The sequence below is a fragment of the Haliaeetus albicilla genome, chromosome 3, assembly GCF_947461875.1.
Source record: "Haliaeetus albicilla chromosome 3, bHalAlb1.1, whole genome shotgun sequence".
In the NCBI taxonomy this organism is placed as follows: Eukaryota; Metazoa; Chordata; class Aves; order Accipitriformes; family Accipitridae; genus Haliaeetus; species Haliaeetus albicilla.
Genome location: NC_091485.1, coordinates 73,002,227 through 73,016,991, shown reverse-complemented (window position 1 = coordinate 73,016,991; position 14,765 = coordinate 73,002,227). Strand labels below are relative to the sequence as shown.

The 14,765-nt window shown below is 39.2% G+C and overlaps 1 protein-coding gene across 11 annotated transcripts in view; it reads left to right on the top strand.

The window, feature by feature from the left end:
- Positions 1 to 14,765, top strand: part of PTK2 (protein tyrosine kinase 2) — a 226,218-nt gene that overhangs the window by 109,644 nt on the left and 101,809 nt on the right. For all 11 annotated transcript variants that reach the window (XR_011324147.1, XM_069780127.1, XM_069780125.1 and 8 more), the window contains one exon: positions 5,777 to 5,864. Coding sequence is in view for 10 of the 11 variants with exons in the window: in XM_069780127.1 (XP_069636228.1) it covers positions 5,777 to 5,864 (88 nt within the window). In the remaining variant the exon portion in view is untranslated. The remainder of the gene's footprint in view (positions 1 to 5,776; positions 5,865 to 14,765) is intronic.

Sequence of the window (14,765 nt, the reverse complement as noted above, 5' to 3'; positions counted from 1 at the left end):
CCTCTTAATGTTTCCGCTAGCAAGGCATGTGTTAAACTCACTTTTTAATGAAGAAATTCCTCTTCATTTGTCATTATTTTAATGACCGGATGTTTCTAAGGGCATGAGGGAGAAAGGTGAAAGAGCCTTTCTCCCTTAACCTTCATTTTTATCTCTGTATGGGACTCTTAAATCATAGATAGCATCAACCCTCACTATTTTTTATAATATTGTGCCTTAAACAGTCACAGCAGCTATCCTTTCTGTCTCTGAAGATGGTATGTGCCAAAGCACTGTTCTGTTTGCTGGTCTTTTTTGCCCCACAAGGGAAATACGAAGAGGTTCAAGTGACAAATTGTATGTCATGGAACACACTGTGTTCCCCACAGGGTAGACACCTTCTGGTTCTCTAGTTAAGGTTTGTAGGTAAAATAGGTCCTTGTAACCAGGTGACATTCATGCTTTGGTTCTAACAGGTAGCAGATGCCCCAAAGGAAGCCCCTATGCTTAGCAGTCCTGTACTGTAAGTTTCGATAGCTGCAATACAAATGCTTTGGCGCTGACACAAAGGGCAGACCACCTGCAGAATGATTTAATGAGTTGACTAAGTTGATCTAACAGCTCTGTACCTCTCCTCTCCACAGTCTGGCTTATCCCCTCTCTTGCTTCCAGTTATCCAGTCCTTTTCCTTTTCTCCTATGAGCCTTAATGCTTGTCTAATCCTTCAGTGAGCTGATTCAGTTCATTAAACTCACTCAAGGCTCCTCCTTTGTCTGCCCTTTTTGTTCCCATCTTCTCCTTTCCGGTTACTTTTCTGCTGATGTGAACTGAATTGGAACCTGCTGGAAGTAACCTACATGCCTGGGACTGGTGAGATTATTTCCTTCAGTGCCACAAAATATTAAGAGTTGTATCATCCTTTCTTTTTTGGCTCTACCAACTGCCCAGGTAGTGCTTATTACTCAAAGGGAAGCTCCTAGAACTGCTCAGTAGTGTATGCTATGCTGTGGACAGGTCACTTCACCATACCATTTGTTAATTCTACTGATCCCCACCTTTCTGCTGGTCTGAGTGGAGGCCCATAGTATGTGTCAGTGTGCTTCTGTACCCCAGTATAGATGCAGAGCAGTAAGTAAAATAGTGGTCTTCCAGTAATAGTTTTATCAAAGAAAAGGCAGGTGATAATCAGCTGGGATGCTTGCTCAGAAAGCAGACCTGGTTTGTGGGAAAGGGACTTGTCATCCTCATCAGTTGGCTGTGTTTCAAAGACAGTGGATTTAGAGGATATTGAAAATCAAGCCCATCCTTGAGTTGGCCTTTGGAAATCAGCTTCTTCATTCCCATAGGCGTAGTCAGAGATTAGGTTATAAATAGGTAATGAAGGTTGCTGTCAGTGTCTGTCCCAGCCAAGCTGTTTTGCCTTACCTGATTTTCTCATGAGATCCTGTTGCAAAAACCAGTGCTTCTCATAGCTCCTCAGTTAAGAAGACAAGTCCCTGTAAAGGAGAAAAATTGCTTTTCCTATACTTTTTTTTTTAATCCCAGAGAGTAAAGGTGTTCTACATTCTGGTCTAGATCAGGGCGACTGAGACAATATGTACGCTGCTGAAGAAGTGAAGTGACTACCGGTCAATATTTGTTCTTAGCCCATTGGGAGACCAAATAAAGGATTCTTTTCATTTGCATAGTGTGAAAAGCTGCCCAGCAGAAAAAGACCTGGGTGTGCTGGTTGACAGTCGACTGAATATGAGCCAGCAGTGTGCCCAGGTGGCCAAGAAGGCCAACGGCATCCTGGCCTGTATCAGAAATAGTGTGGCCAGCAGGAGCAGGGAGGTGATTGTCTCCCTGTATTTGGCACTGGTGAGGCTGCACCTTGAATACTGTGTTCAGTTTTGGGCCCCTCACTACAAGAAAGACATGGAGGTGCTGGAGTGTGTCCAGAGAAGGGCAACGAAGCTGGTGAAGGGTCTGGAGCACAAGTCTTATGAGGAGCAGCTAAGGGAGCTGGGGCTGTTTAGTCTGGAGAAGAGGAGGCTGAGGGGAGACCTGATCGCACTCTGTATACAACTCCCAGAACGGGAGCTGTAGTGAGGTGGGTGCTGGTCTCTTCTGTCAGGTGACTGGAGATTGGACGAGAGGAAATGGCCTCAAGTTGCACTAAGGGAGGTGTAGATTGGATATTAGAAAAAATTTATTTCTCAGGCATTGGAATGGGCTGCCCAGGGAAGTGGTGGGGTCACCATCCTTGGAAGTGTTCAAAAAACACATAGACGAGGCACTTCAGGACATGGTTTAGTGGGCATCGTAGTGGTGGTGTTGGGTTGATGCTTGGACTTGATCTTAAAGGTCTTTTTCAACCTAAATGATTCTATGATTGTATAATTCAACCTCATCTTCAGTATCTATTCTTAAATAAGATGTCTGAAATGCATTGAGTCATAACACTTCCTTTCCAGGATTTTGAAGGTCCCCTTGGCCAGGCACTTGATACCCTGTAGTGGGTTAACCTTGGCTGGCTGCCAGACCCCCACCCAGCCCTCTCACCCCCTCTGCTCAACAGGACAGGGAGAAAATAGGATGAGAAAATTTGTGTGTCAAGAATAAAGACAGATCACTTACCAAGTGTGGTCACAGGCAAACCAGACTCAAATTCAGGAAAATTAATTTAATTTATTGCCAATGAAAATAGATTTAGGTAGTGAGAAACAAAGACAACCATTAAAACAGCCCCTTCATCCTCATTCCCCCTTTCCCAATCCCACCTTCACCCCTTCCCTCCTGACTCGTGTCCCCCCGAGGGGCGGCGCAGGGGCTGGGGCCGGGGGTTGCGGTGGGTCCCCCCCAGCCCCTCTCGGCCGCTCCTCCCACGTCTCCCTGCTCCAGCGCGGGCCCTTCCCCGGGCTGCAGTCCTTCAGGGACAACCTGCTCCCGCCCGGGCTCTCCACGGCTGCTGCTCGGAGCCAGCTGGGACTGGCTGTGTCCGGCACGGGGCAGCCCAGGCTTCTCCTCACAGAGGTTGCCCGGCTTCTGGCACCTGGGCACCTAATACAGCTTCTTAGGGTAGGTACGCTTATTAACTTATTTTTCTTTGCTTTGAAATAACTGAAAATCTGTTGTCCATTAACTGTCCCCTAGAAGCACTGTGTGCTGGTATTCTGTGTCGTACAGAAACCAAGTATGTAGACATCCATTCAAGTAAAGCCATAGCTTTGTGCCCAGGAAAAGTGGCCAGTGTTAAGCTTGCAAGATCCTGAATTGTCCTTAGCTGACTTCACTGTCTGATTTATAAATTCTCTTGTGCCATGGTAATACCCTTGAGTTGCATGTCAACCTTTGCTATGTATTTGCCAGTCCCTCGTAAAGATTTATCAAAGCAGTAATAAAATAGGTACCAGATTTTGTATTAACATCCAGTGATCTGACAAAGTGCAGCTCCAGTGGGAAAGGATGAAACCGTTTTAATTAACTGGGAGGTACTGCAATACAGATAACCAGTTAGCAGGTCACCTTCAAGTATCTGGTCAGTCAACTTTTCTTTGCTCAGAGGTTGGGTCTTCACTTTTGAATACTGTTTTTCCTGCTTGCTGTTTCATGCAGTGAGGCTTGGAAGGTGTTGTGGAAACCTTCTGCCAGGGAGAGGAATTTAAATAGAAACAGATAAAGGACAAGGAGAGAATAGCAGGAGAAAACGTACCAGGGAAATGATGAGAAATTGATAAGGACAGTTTTCAGAGACTAGTGTTGGTTTTAATCTCAAAATGTAGAAAGACAACTAAAATGCAGCAGGTCATAGAGCTAAAAAAAATGCAAACAAGTAATTTTTTACATAGACTTGTTTTATTTCATATTGGTCTCTGCAGTGGTGTTCAGCAGTAGATTTGAGGGATATGGCAGAAGCCGGGTGGTAGGGCAGGCTCTACTTTTCTGCTTCTGGACAGTGTACTCACACTGCTTTCTCTTCCTAGCACTTAAAACGCCTGCAAGTACAAGTTGGCTAATATCTAAAATTTTAGTGAATAACTAGATATCTGCTATGTATCATTAAATGTAAAAGCTGATCAGCCATAGAAGATGATACTGTGTGCCTTCTCAATTAGAGTAACTTTTGAGAGTTTGTCTTAACTGTGACTTTGAATCTTTTTGTTTATACCTGTCTGTGTCGTCGTATCAGAGAATGGTTTGAGTTGGGAAGGACCTTTGAGTATCATGTAGTCCAAACCCCCTGCCACAGGCAGGGACATCTTTCACTAGACCAGGTTGCTCAAAGCCCCATCCAGCGTGACCTTGAACACTTCCAGGGAGGGGGCATCCACAACTTCTCTGGGCAACCTGTTCCAATGTTTCACCACCCTCATTGTAAGGAATTTTTTCCTTACCTCCAATCTAAATCTACCCTCTTTCAGGTGTTCTCCACCTCTCTTGTATGTCCTGCAGTGTGAAGACTGTTTTTAGTGTAACAACGTGTTTTCTGTGCACAAGATGACTGAGCGTGCATTTTCCTTTATGAAATAAACTTGCCATACTATGAAAAAATGTCATTCTAAGTATTCATAGTTTGTATACAGTGTATGTGCATGTGGTTACAGTTTCTAAATGTTTGCCTTATTTTAATGATTTCTAATGGGACAATGTATTTTCAATGATTTCAAAGCAAAGAATACTGCAATTTCTGTTTGCAGTGGAATCCTAAGCAGCAGTAACTCCTAGTAACTTTTTACCAAATACCCATATAAATCTTGATTACAGACAGCCAAATCACTTGCTGAAAAGAACTTTTTGTTCTTCTGAAACCAACGGCTTGAAACATTGCAATATTTGCTCTTTCCATCATGAGTAGATTGTTAAATATACTTATTTTGGAGAAGGGCTGTAAAGAGTTTTATACTTAGGTTAAGCTGTATTGGCATACCCAAAGGGATGAGGACATTTATTATCAGAATTTTGTTGCAGGAATGTGTTAGAGGAGGAATAATGCAGTGTGTGTCAAACATTGTGGGCTGTTACTGCAGAACAAGCAGGGATACTAAATTTAGGGATTGTAATAAGTTTAGGGTTTGAGAAAGCATACAAATTTGGTATAGGTCGTGGATCAAGGCTAATTCTGAATCTCCCTTACTCTGTGGTGTACTATTAACTCAAAAAAATTTGACTGTCGCGTTGAAAACTGGTTCATTTGGCTTTTGCATGCATCTTGATGATGAATAAGGAAGTAGGAAGCCTTTTTACAGAGGAAGTCCCTTCAAAACCGTTGGAACATTCAGATGTGAATATTACAACACTTGATCAGAGAAGGAGCAGAGTCGTGTTCCTTGAGTAAGCCCTTGTTTTGTGTGTAGGATGTTGCTCCCTGGTGAGTAACATTGGTTGCTGCTCTTACTTGGAGCAGTGGGATCTAAGTACCATGCTTTGTGATAACCAAAGATAAAAGCTGTTGCCAGGGGGTCACATCAGTGGTTGTGGCAGCTCATCTGCTGTTGTCTGCTAATTGGGGCCTCCTTTCCCATGGATCTGGACCTGATAGCTTATCTGCTCGAAGTCTTGATGCCTCAGTCCTCACTGAATCTTCAAGAAGGCAGCAGGGTTTTGTTTACTTTGTAACATCTTTATGAAATCTTAGGTACTACATTCCAGTTTAGTTCTCTGAGTAGTCAAAAGAGAAGGTTTTCCTGTAGTTTTCTGAGTTTGTTTTGATTTTATCCTTATTTTTAAGAGTGTTTGAAGACGTCTTTTATTTGTGAGGAAATCTCAATTATTATTTTTGTCTCACCAGTATAATTCTCTTTTTCTTGCTTTTCAGATACGAACTGAGAATTAGATATTTGCCAAAAGGATTTCTAAACCAGTTCACTGAGGACAAACCAACTCTAAATTTTTTCTATCAGCAGGTATGTTCAGTTCTACCACTTTCTCTTTTGCTGAATTTTTGCTGCTTTAGCTGAATTTGGAAAATTCTGGATTTGTTTATGTGGATAATGTATTACTGCAGAAACAGAAATTGGTAAAGTTTAAGGTTGCATATATAAAGCAGAAAGGGCATGAAGTCCATGGCATCTTTCTCCTTGAGAAGTGGTGAGGAATATTTTCCAAAGACAAGGTAATTCTGCAGTTGTCTTCTTAATTCTGATAAAATTTACTGTTGTTCAGCTGGCTTCTTATAGTTATTTCACACTTTATTAAATTGCTGAATTTCTTTATTTTTGGAAGCGCAAATAAGTGGGCAGTTTCACTACAGCCGTGGAATGTTTTTTCCACTCATATTGTTACGTTATTTTCTTGATTTGAGTATCTCTTACTGATTAGTAAAACTGCATAGTAGTGAAAGTTTCTATAAATTAAGCACCTAAGTCTTCATTTTGTTGACTTAAATAATTTTAATCTGCTTTTAGACTGGCGAGCTCAAAGTAAAACTTCATGGGGCTGTCTTTTAGAGGAGTCTGGACTAGAATGGTTTAAGAATCCATGCATCTGTGAAAATTCAAACCTAAAGTTACTTATTTGCTACATGTTAGGTGGCTCTTCTCCTGTGCCTGTATGGTACATTTTCTGTCTTCATACACTGAAATATTGTTAGTGCTTAACAAGCAGTTTGTGTTAGTAATGGTGACAAGTTGGTGAAGGAGATATGTTTTTATATCATAGTTTTAAGCAATAATTTATAGTACTATATGGAGGATTAGTTTTAATCTAGATTATTTAAAGGAGTAATTTTATGGATTATTGTCATGATAGAGATGGAGTAAGGTGGGAATGAGAGGCAGCGGGGAGGGCTTGTGAAGTCAGCTGAAATGGCAGAGCTCAGGAACTACACCATGAAAGCTCTGGAGTTTTGCTTTGAAACAGGAATTTTGTTTTACCTGATGCATGTTGTTGTGCCGAAGTGCTGATAATGTTACTCAAACCCCAAAGGCTTCTACCAAGGAAAACTATTCCCATGAACTACTGTTCTTTTTATTGTGTCTCTGCCAGATTCAAAAATATCCTGATCTTAGGTTACTTGCTTGGGGCATACCATAATTCTTGATCAATGTCCCCTAAAATTAGGATATAACTGGAGCTGGTCCAAAGCGTGGCACTCTTCTGCCCTTTTGAACAGACATGTTTGCAGATGAGGAACCAGGAAACAGTAATTCTGATAAAAATTTCATCTTAAGTTTCTAAAAAGAGGAAAACATATTCCTCTCCTCCGTCCAATATTTATCTGAAAGTAGCATGTAGAATCAACGTGCGCATACTAATTTCGTAAATGTCTTCTGTACTTTATTGTACACACACACATTCTGCCTTAGGTATATGACTTCTAATTTTTTTTAATGTGTGATGAAATTTTTGTATTGATACATGACAGAGTTGATTTCCGAGAAGACAACTCTAGTGCAGTGCTTACCTGGACTTAGCATTCTAGTTTAACTGACCTGTGTGATACGCTTGTTTCAGCTGAAAAATGTCTGGATTTTGGTGACTCTTTAGTACTGCCAGGGGTTCTTGTAGAAACAATAAAATCATGTTCATTTTTACTCTAGGAGCAAATGACTTTCTTCATACTGGTTTTAAACACAGGAGTTTTGTCTTTCCGGTGATGCAAAAGTAGGTAATGAGGTCCAAAGTAATTTCCTGAACTCCATCATTTACCTATTCAACAGCTGGGAAGCCTGCAGTGTCCTCTCATTTGTGCCTAAGAGAACTATTTCTTTCAAGCAAGGACTTTTAAGATGCCAGAGGAATATTTTTTTTACCATTTTCCGAGAAACGCATTTTTACTAACTTTGGGAAAATCATTAGAAACAGATACAAACAGCTCAGAATAGCAAGAAGGTTTATGAAGGTCATCAGGAACTGATAAGCAAAAACGACAGCTGTGTGTATCTGACAATGCCCTGAATCCTAGTTCTATTATAAAATGAAAATGAGAGGTTCTTGTCTCCTTGCTCTGCGCACCATATAATTTTTTTTCTTTTCCTCTTTCTTTTCCACCTTATCATGAGGTATTTCTAAATCCAGTTCGTCAAAAGTCACTGTTCTTTTTTCTGGGGTGCTGCAAGGTATTTGGGTCTCCATTGTTATGGAAATCAGGTGCACAACTTTCCACAGCTGTCATTCTCTGCCCATGATTCTGTTTTGCTCCATAAGTCTCACTTGCCCTCTTGAATAAATTAAGACAATTACTTTTATGTGGTAAAGTGTTAAGGCAACACCACTGACTTACGAAGAGAAGGCAGGAAAAGAATTGGAGCAGTAACACTGCATCATAAAACAGGGGAATGTGGAAAAACAAGGAAAGACAATTTTTGACATTCTGTTCCCTTCTCACTGTCACTACTGCAACATTTTAACATCCTCTTTTGCTAACCACAGCTCTCAATCAGACACATCATGCTGTATTTAGGCAAGAACAACAGAATGTACATAAATCATACATGCATACATATCTTGAGCTTTCTGCACAGAAATAACATATGTTAGAGATAATGAACATAGGACCTAGTTATGGAATTTTACAAACAGAATAACACTTCTGTAATCACATTGGCTTTTGTAGATGTAAAAGTCAAATACATTGCTGCCTCATGTGTTATAAATGAGAAAAAAAGATTTTGGGGACCAGATGCTGCCCATGACTAAATCTTTCTTTTCAAGATCAGGCTGAGAACCTGTTACTAACTTGATAACATCCAAACATGTTGTCTGACTTAACTAAAAATGTACAACATCAAATAAGAAGTTCACGGAGAAGCAAAAGAAATATGGTGACCTCTGTGACCCATGAATTGTCCATGGGTTTTAGAAAATGTGATTTTTTTTCTTGAATTTGAGTTGCAGAGCAGCAGTACTGTTGAAAAAGAAGCTGAAAGTTTGATCACTGAATATTCAAGTGATCTTCATCTTCCAGAAGAGCACAGAACATTTGTAAAGATAACAAAACGTTACTTTAATCGCTGTCAACAGACACGGTTTATTCATACAGTTTAACCCAAACCACAATTATCAGGCTGTTAAACTGAAAACTGGCACACGGTTGTAACTTCACATGCATGACTACTCCCATTCACTTCAGTGAGTGCATTGCCCTGTATAAATTGGTGCAAGCATTTAAGTCTTTTCAGCTTGGACTTAATATGTGAAAATTTTTTTCTTTTTATTTTTCCTTAATTTTGATTATTTTAAGGATGCTGTGACCTTTCTTTGTTTTGGGTATTCTTTGTTTCCAAGAGTCTTGAACACATCAAGAACCTATGACCAGAACTGTTTGTAGCTTGACATACAGCTGTTTGTAATCGGTGGAGGTCATTCTGCCATCTGCAGTGGGCGTAAGCTGTTCTAATTGGAAGTATAAAAGCAGGGCACTTAACGAGACTTTTCCTAAGAGTGCCTGTGGCTTGCAATCTGTACAGCAAAGGATTAAAATCAGCGTGTGTGAGGGGGGGAACCATGCAACTTACTAATATTAATACCACGCGGTTTGTCGAAGCATCTTGTGTGCTTCAGCTTTGAGACTTGAGATGGGGTAGAGGCTGATGCTTAGGCCAATTCTCTCGACTGGAGGAGTTGTGTGTTCAAGATATGTCATTTTACATCCAAGTTCAGAGCTCTGACCAACAGGCTAATGCTAGAATTGTATCTTTTTTTTTTTTTTTTTTTTCTGTTTAGAAGGTGTCAAAGGTAGTGCGTGACAGGTCTTCAGCAGTGTCTTCTCTTTTTTTCAGTAAGTGGAGCATTTAGGTGGTGATACTCCATTGACTGCATTATTCCCTTGGGCCCAACTGCTTACAATTTCAGCCAAATTAGGCAAATTGGATCCCACCCAGTGCTGTTTGAATTGTGAGGTTAAAGTATTCAAAAATCAGGAAATGCCAGATTTATGGTTGTCTGCACAGTTGGCAGATGCTTGCTACATAGGTTTTATGTGCCGGCCTTCAATTGTGTCCCGTTGTATTGTATACCCCAAAGTCAACTCTAATCCGGCTCCCAAAACCTTAAACATGAAGTACACAGGATTGCTGAGTAAAAACACACTAAGTTAATTTTTATCAACAAGTAACCTTTTTTTATGTTTTGTTGACTGTTTTGTAAATCTCAAAAGAATAAAGATACCTGTATTTTGTATGAATTTTTACCATTTTTCAAGAAAACTTCAGAGGAGACAAGCATAAAGGTACAAAAGGAGAATTAAAAATTGGAGTTTTTCAAGTAATGAAAATTAGACTTCACGTTTTTCCTGTACTTTTTGGGAGCATTTCCAGTTGCTTTAAATAAGTGTTGATGAAATTCATTGCGAGTGTCTTCCTTTCCTTCTGTTCCAGTGACATGGCTGTTGGGAGGTGGAAATAAAGGGGACAGGCTTCTCTTTTGCCTTAATAGTTGAGTGAGGAATGAAAGCCATATCTCACATCAAGATAGAATACAGCTTTTAAAAACATTCATATAATGAGAATCAGACGTAAGCTACTTGAATTGCCTTCCTTTTATTGTGGGACAAGAGCTTGCACACATTTATCCTTGAATAACGTGTTAGCCTCCAGTAATTGGAGATGGTTTATCCCTTGATGAAAAGGGAGTAAGCATCTGTATTGGGGGGGGGGGGGGGGTGGAGGGACGGACGACCCAGCTCTTAGGCATCAGCTGTTCCATTGTTGCTGTCCTTGTGCTTCAAACAGAAGACTTTAAAAGTAACTTTTGGGGTTTTTTTAGACCCCAAAGAACAAGAAAAGGTTGGTTTTATCAGCATAGAATTTTCCTCTGTCCTGCCTTATTTAGCCTGCAGCATGGAGCTGACCTGGAGGTGTACATACATATAATAAAGGAAACCATAGGACTGGACTGTGCTTTGGGTTTGCTTTTTAAAATGAGCCAAAGTTTGTGTAATGCACCAGAGAAGGAATTGGAAGCAGGGAGAGGATGATCTCAAAGTTAGGGCAGATAAATGATGTTCTGCAAAAATTGGGCTGAATTCTGTGCCACAGAGATTCTGTGTTTCATCAGACAAGTACAATGCAGGTTCATTTTCATAAGAAAACTTTAAAAAAAAAAAAAAAAGAGGAAAAAGTGATACTTGTTTTCTTAAAAAAAAAAAGAAAAAAATCTCTAAAGGAAGAGGAGGCATAGTTTGTTCTAGACAAATGATACTTTCTTGCTCTGTCTCTGTAGTGTCTGTAAAAATAATGTTAACACTTAAAATGTATTTCCTTAAATGAAAATTCTCTTTTATATTGTGGCAGATAAATGCATCATGCAAATTAAATTATTTTTGTAACACTGTCCCCCAACATGTAGGAAATTTTAAGTCCAGGCAATAACTGCAGTAACTTAATGATTAAAGTTTTATAAGGCTTAGGTGCATGAGATATAATTTGAAGTGCAGACTGGGAATTAGACTCTTTAACCTAATTAAATAACAACATCTCTTATACCCTAACAAAAATAGGAGGGCTAAAGCAAATGACTTTGACAGGAAAAGCTTTGAAGAAAATCAAGGACACGGGGAGAAAAGCTGGCATTGTTCCTGATAATTGGCAGCCTGTTTAAAACAAAAAAAAGATCTTTCAGGAAGAGTTAATGGTTGACACACAAACTGTGCCCTACAGGGAAGTGGTAATAAATGTTAGAATTGCAGCTGCTTAAAAATATACAATTTTTTTTTTTTTAATAAATGAAACTGAACATCACCTGTCTGCTCCTTGCAGCTTGCAAAACTAATTATAAATGAGATATCCTTTACAAGGTGTTGGTTTCTTGAAATTGCTGAAATTCACAATACCTCATAAAGTACTCATTTTTTAACTATAAAAGTTTATTTACACTCTCAAAACTATGCTGACATTCTTCTTGTAGATCTTGCTGTTTGTATAGTTGTGTAGCTACTTTGGTATCTTCTAAATGTTCTGTGTCAAATGTCTGCTTTCTGTTAGCAGTGCTGTCTGATAGGAATGCAAAACATACTCGTATTCCTAAATACCTCTTAAATAATTTGTCAGCCAAGCCCAGTCCAAAGAAAAATGGGTGCTTTGATTTAAAATTTCCCCCTGTCAACCAGAGTGGTGAAAATAGTGCTTGTGGGCTTTCTTGCAGTCATATGTGAATTACTCTTAATTTGATACAATACATTTAAAATGCTCAAGACAGGTTTCCATGTACTGATGCATGGATATGTCTGTGTTAGTAATCTTGAACAAAATGTTATTCAGATTAGTCTATCAGTAGTGTGTTAGGTTGCCTATAACATGCATCAGACAAAAAAAAACCCAAACCACAACAAGTTGACTCATGTTGATTCTTGGAGTCATTTCTTCTGGCAAAGCAAAATTCTGTGTCAGAGGAGAAGTATAAAATTAGGTGTTAGCAAGGCATGCTTAGTAGGTTGAGTACTATATGGCTCCCAAGAGTATAGTCCTACTTTATCGAAGATCTGAGAGGCAGCAGTGTATATTGCAGTGACATCTGGAGATCAGCCCACTCGGACAGAAGGGATCATTTTTAGCCATTCTGTCCCTAACAATGCCTTGTCAGAAGTTGATTACCCCCCTCACCCCATCTCTAATGCCCTTATTATTAACAGAGGAGCTTCCAAAATTAGTTAGAGATGTCAAAGATCACCTCTAGATAATATAGAGACTGTGACCTTGGAAGACGAAAAGGAGGAGCAGCTGAGGGCAGATGGCAAATGAATGTTATCCTGATACTGAATCTCTGCTTTTAACTCCACTAGAAGAGGCCAAAGCCTTAATTTTCCCTAATGTAGACTTATCTTCTATAATAAGTCTAATATTATTAGATGGGTAAATAGGGGTGGAAACACATATGTGTGTCCCTCCTGTGCATATTTAAAAACTACCATTACGATCATTAAGGTGGCTCCTAAAAATAGTGATGACATTAAAAGTATGCTTTGGGCTTTTGTGCATATGGTACTTCATTCAAAGCAGATGAGGCACAAATCTTTGAGGGTTAATTTTGCATAAGATTTCTGAAGCTGTAGTAATGTGGCTTGAGACCCTATTCTTTCAAGCTGATTATTCTGATTCTGTAGTGAAGAAAATTCAGTGTCCTACAGGAACCTGCTGTTGGTAAATGAGGGTGGGCTCCGCTGTGAAAAGATGGAGGAGCCATCTCCTTTTGCAGTTCGGTGATTACACATGTAAGTAATTATATTGGGTGGCTGTTCTGCATTCGTCTAATGATGTATCTGTCCCAGGCTATGCTACAGCATTTCTGTGGTGTATTTAATGCTACAAGAAAGATTGCAGTGGAAACCACAGAATATTTGAGATAAATATGTCTTATAGGGTACCACAGAAGAGCTGTGTCATGGATCGTGGTGGACTTAACGTGTGGTACCTGCTGCAGAGTGCAGTCTGAACAGGAATATTCTGAACACAGAGCAACATTGTTCATTTTGAATGTGAAATTGTGGGGAGAACAAATGTGGTATATGCTTCAATCGTTTTCTTGGTCCCATAGGTAGTTGCTGAAGATCAGCTTTTCCAGTGGATATATTGAGGCGTTCTGGACTTTCATGTTACAGAAGTTGGTAAATTGTAGGAAAAATTTCACTGTACTTTCGTAGGACCAATGTTACCAGAGTGCTGTGCGTTAGTGTAAAATGAAGATCCTTACGAGCAGTTTCTGTGGTGGCTGAGGGTGAGCTATTGCATACAAAAACCAAACACCAGAATACCTTCAGGTATTTGAAACTTGAATGTTTAAAAGCAGGTGCTGGAACACACCTGACCTGTTAAAAAGGAGAATGAATAAATAATCATTGCAGATACAGGAAGGTTCAGAGGAAACTGGTATTTGTTAATATAAATGCCACTAGCTAAGCACAAGTACATCATTTCTGAATATAAAAACACCAGCTAAAAATATCTGGATAGAACAAATAGATAAGGAGAAAATGGTGTAATGTGAATCTTTGTTTTCCGTGCTTCGTTAAACTATTATAATTACGATTCTTATGCTATTTACTAAATGGAGTACAGAAGACATTTTGTTTCTTTGTTTGCTTATCTAAATATCTTACACAGTTGTGATTTTTTTTTTTTTTGGTTATGCACTTAACTCTTTAGGGGGTACTTAATCACTGAAGTGCTTTTTAAATGCAGTTTTCAAAGCAAAGCCAATTTAGGGGGAAAAAAAAAAAAGACTAAGTTGTTTAAGTAGGTCATAGACATTGAAAGTAAAGCAAGAGAAATAGATTGCTCATTTTTAAACTGTCCTCCTGAAAAATTGGAGATTATCCTGTGGGAGATGTCTTGGTAACATTAAATGAGCTGGGAAAGCCAGTGTAGTGGCTAATTATTGGTATTCGCGCTTATTGAAACGCCATTTGATAGTACTGTTGCTAAAGAATTTCCACAGTAGTTATGCTTGAAAAGAAAACTCAACAAAGTTTGATAATTTTATTTAATAATTTCTAAGGATATAAAAAAACTTAAATCTAAAATACATTTTTAAGAGACAGCAAGTAGTTTTTTAAAAATCCCTAAACTCCTGGAAAGTGTTCAGTATTAAGTTCAGACTGATTTTATTCTTGTTCTTAATAAAAAAAATTAAATCCAGCATTGTGTTTTTATGAACTGCACTGGCAAGATAGCTTGTCAGCCTGAGTGAATGTTTTTCTGAAATACTGCAGCTGCATAAAAAAATCATGTGCAGAAAAATGAAGCAGATGGCTTTTGAAAGTAGCAGCTGGTATATAAAATACGAGGCCTGTGATAGATTTCTTCTTAAATCATGTGTGCTAGCATAGGGCTATTCTCTAATTTTGCCATCTTCACAAACATGGGCTTTCC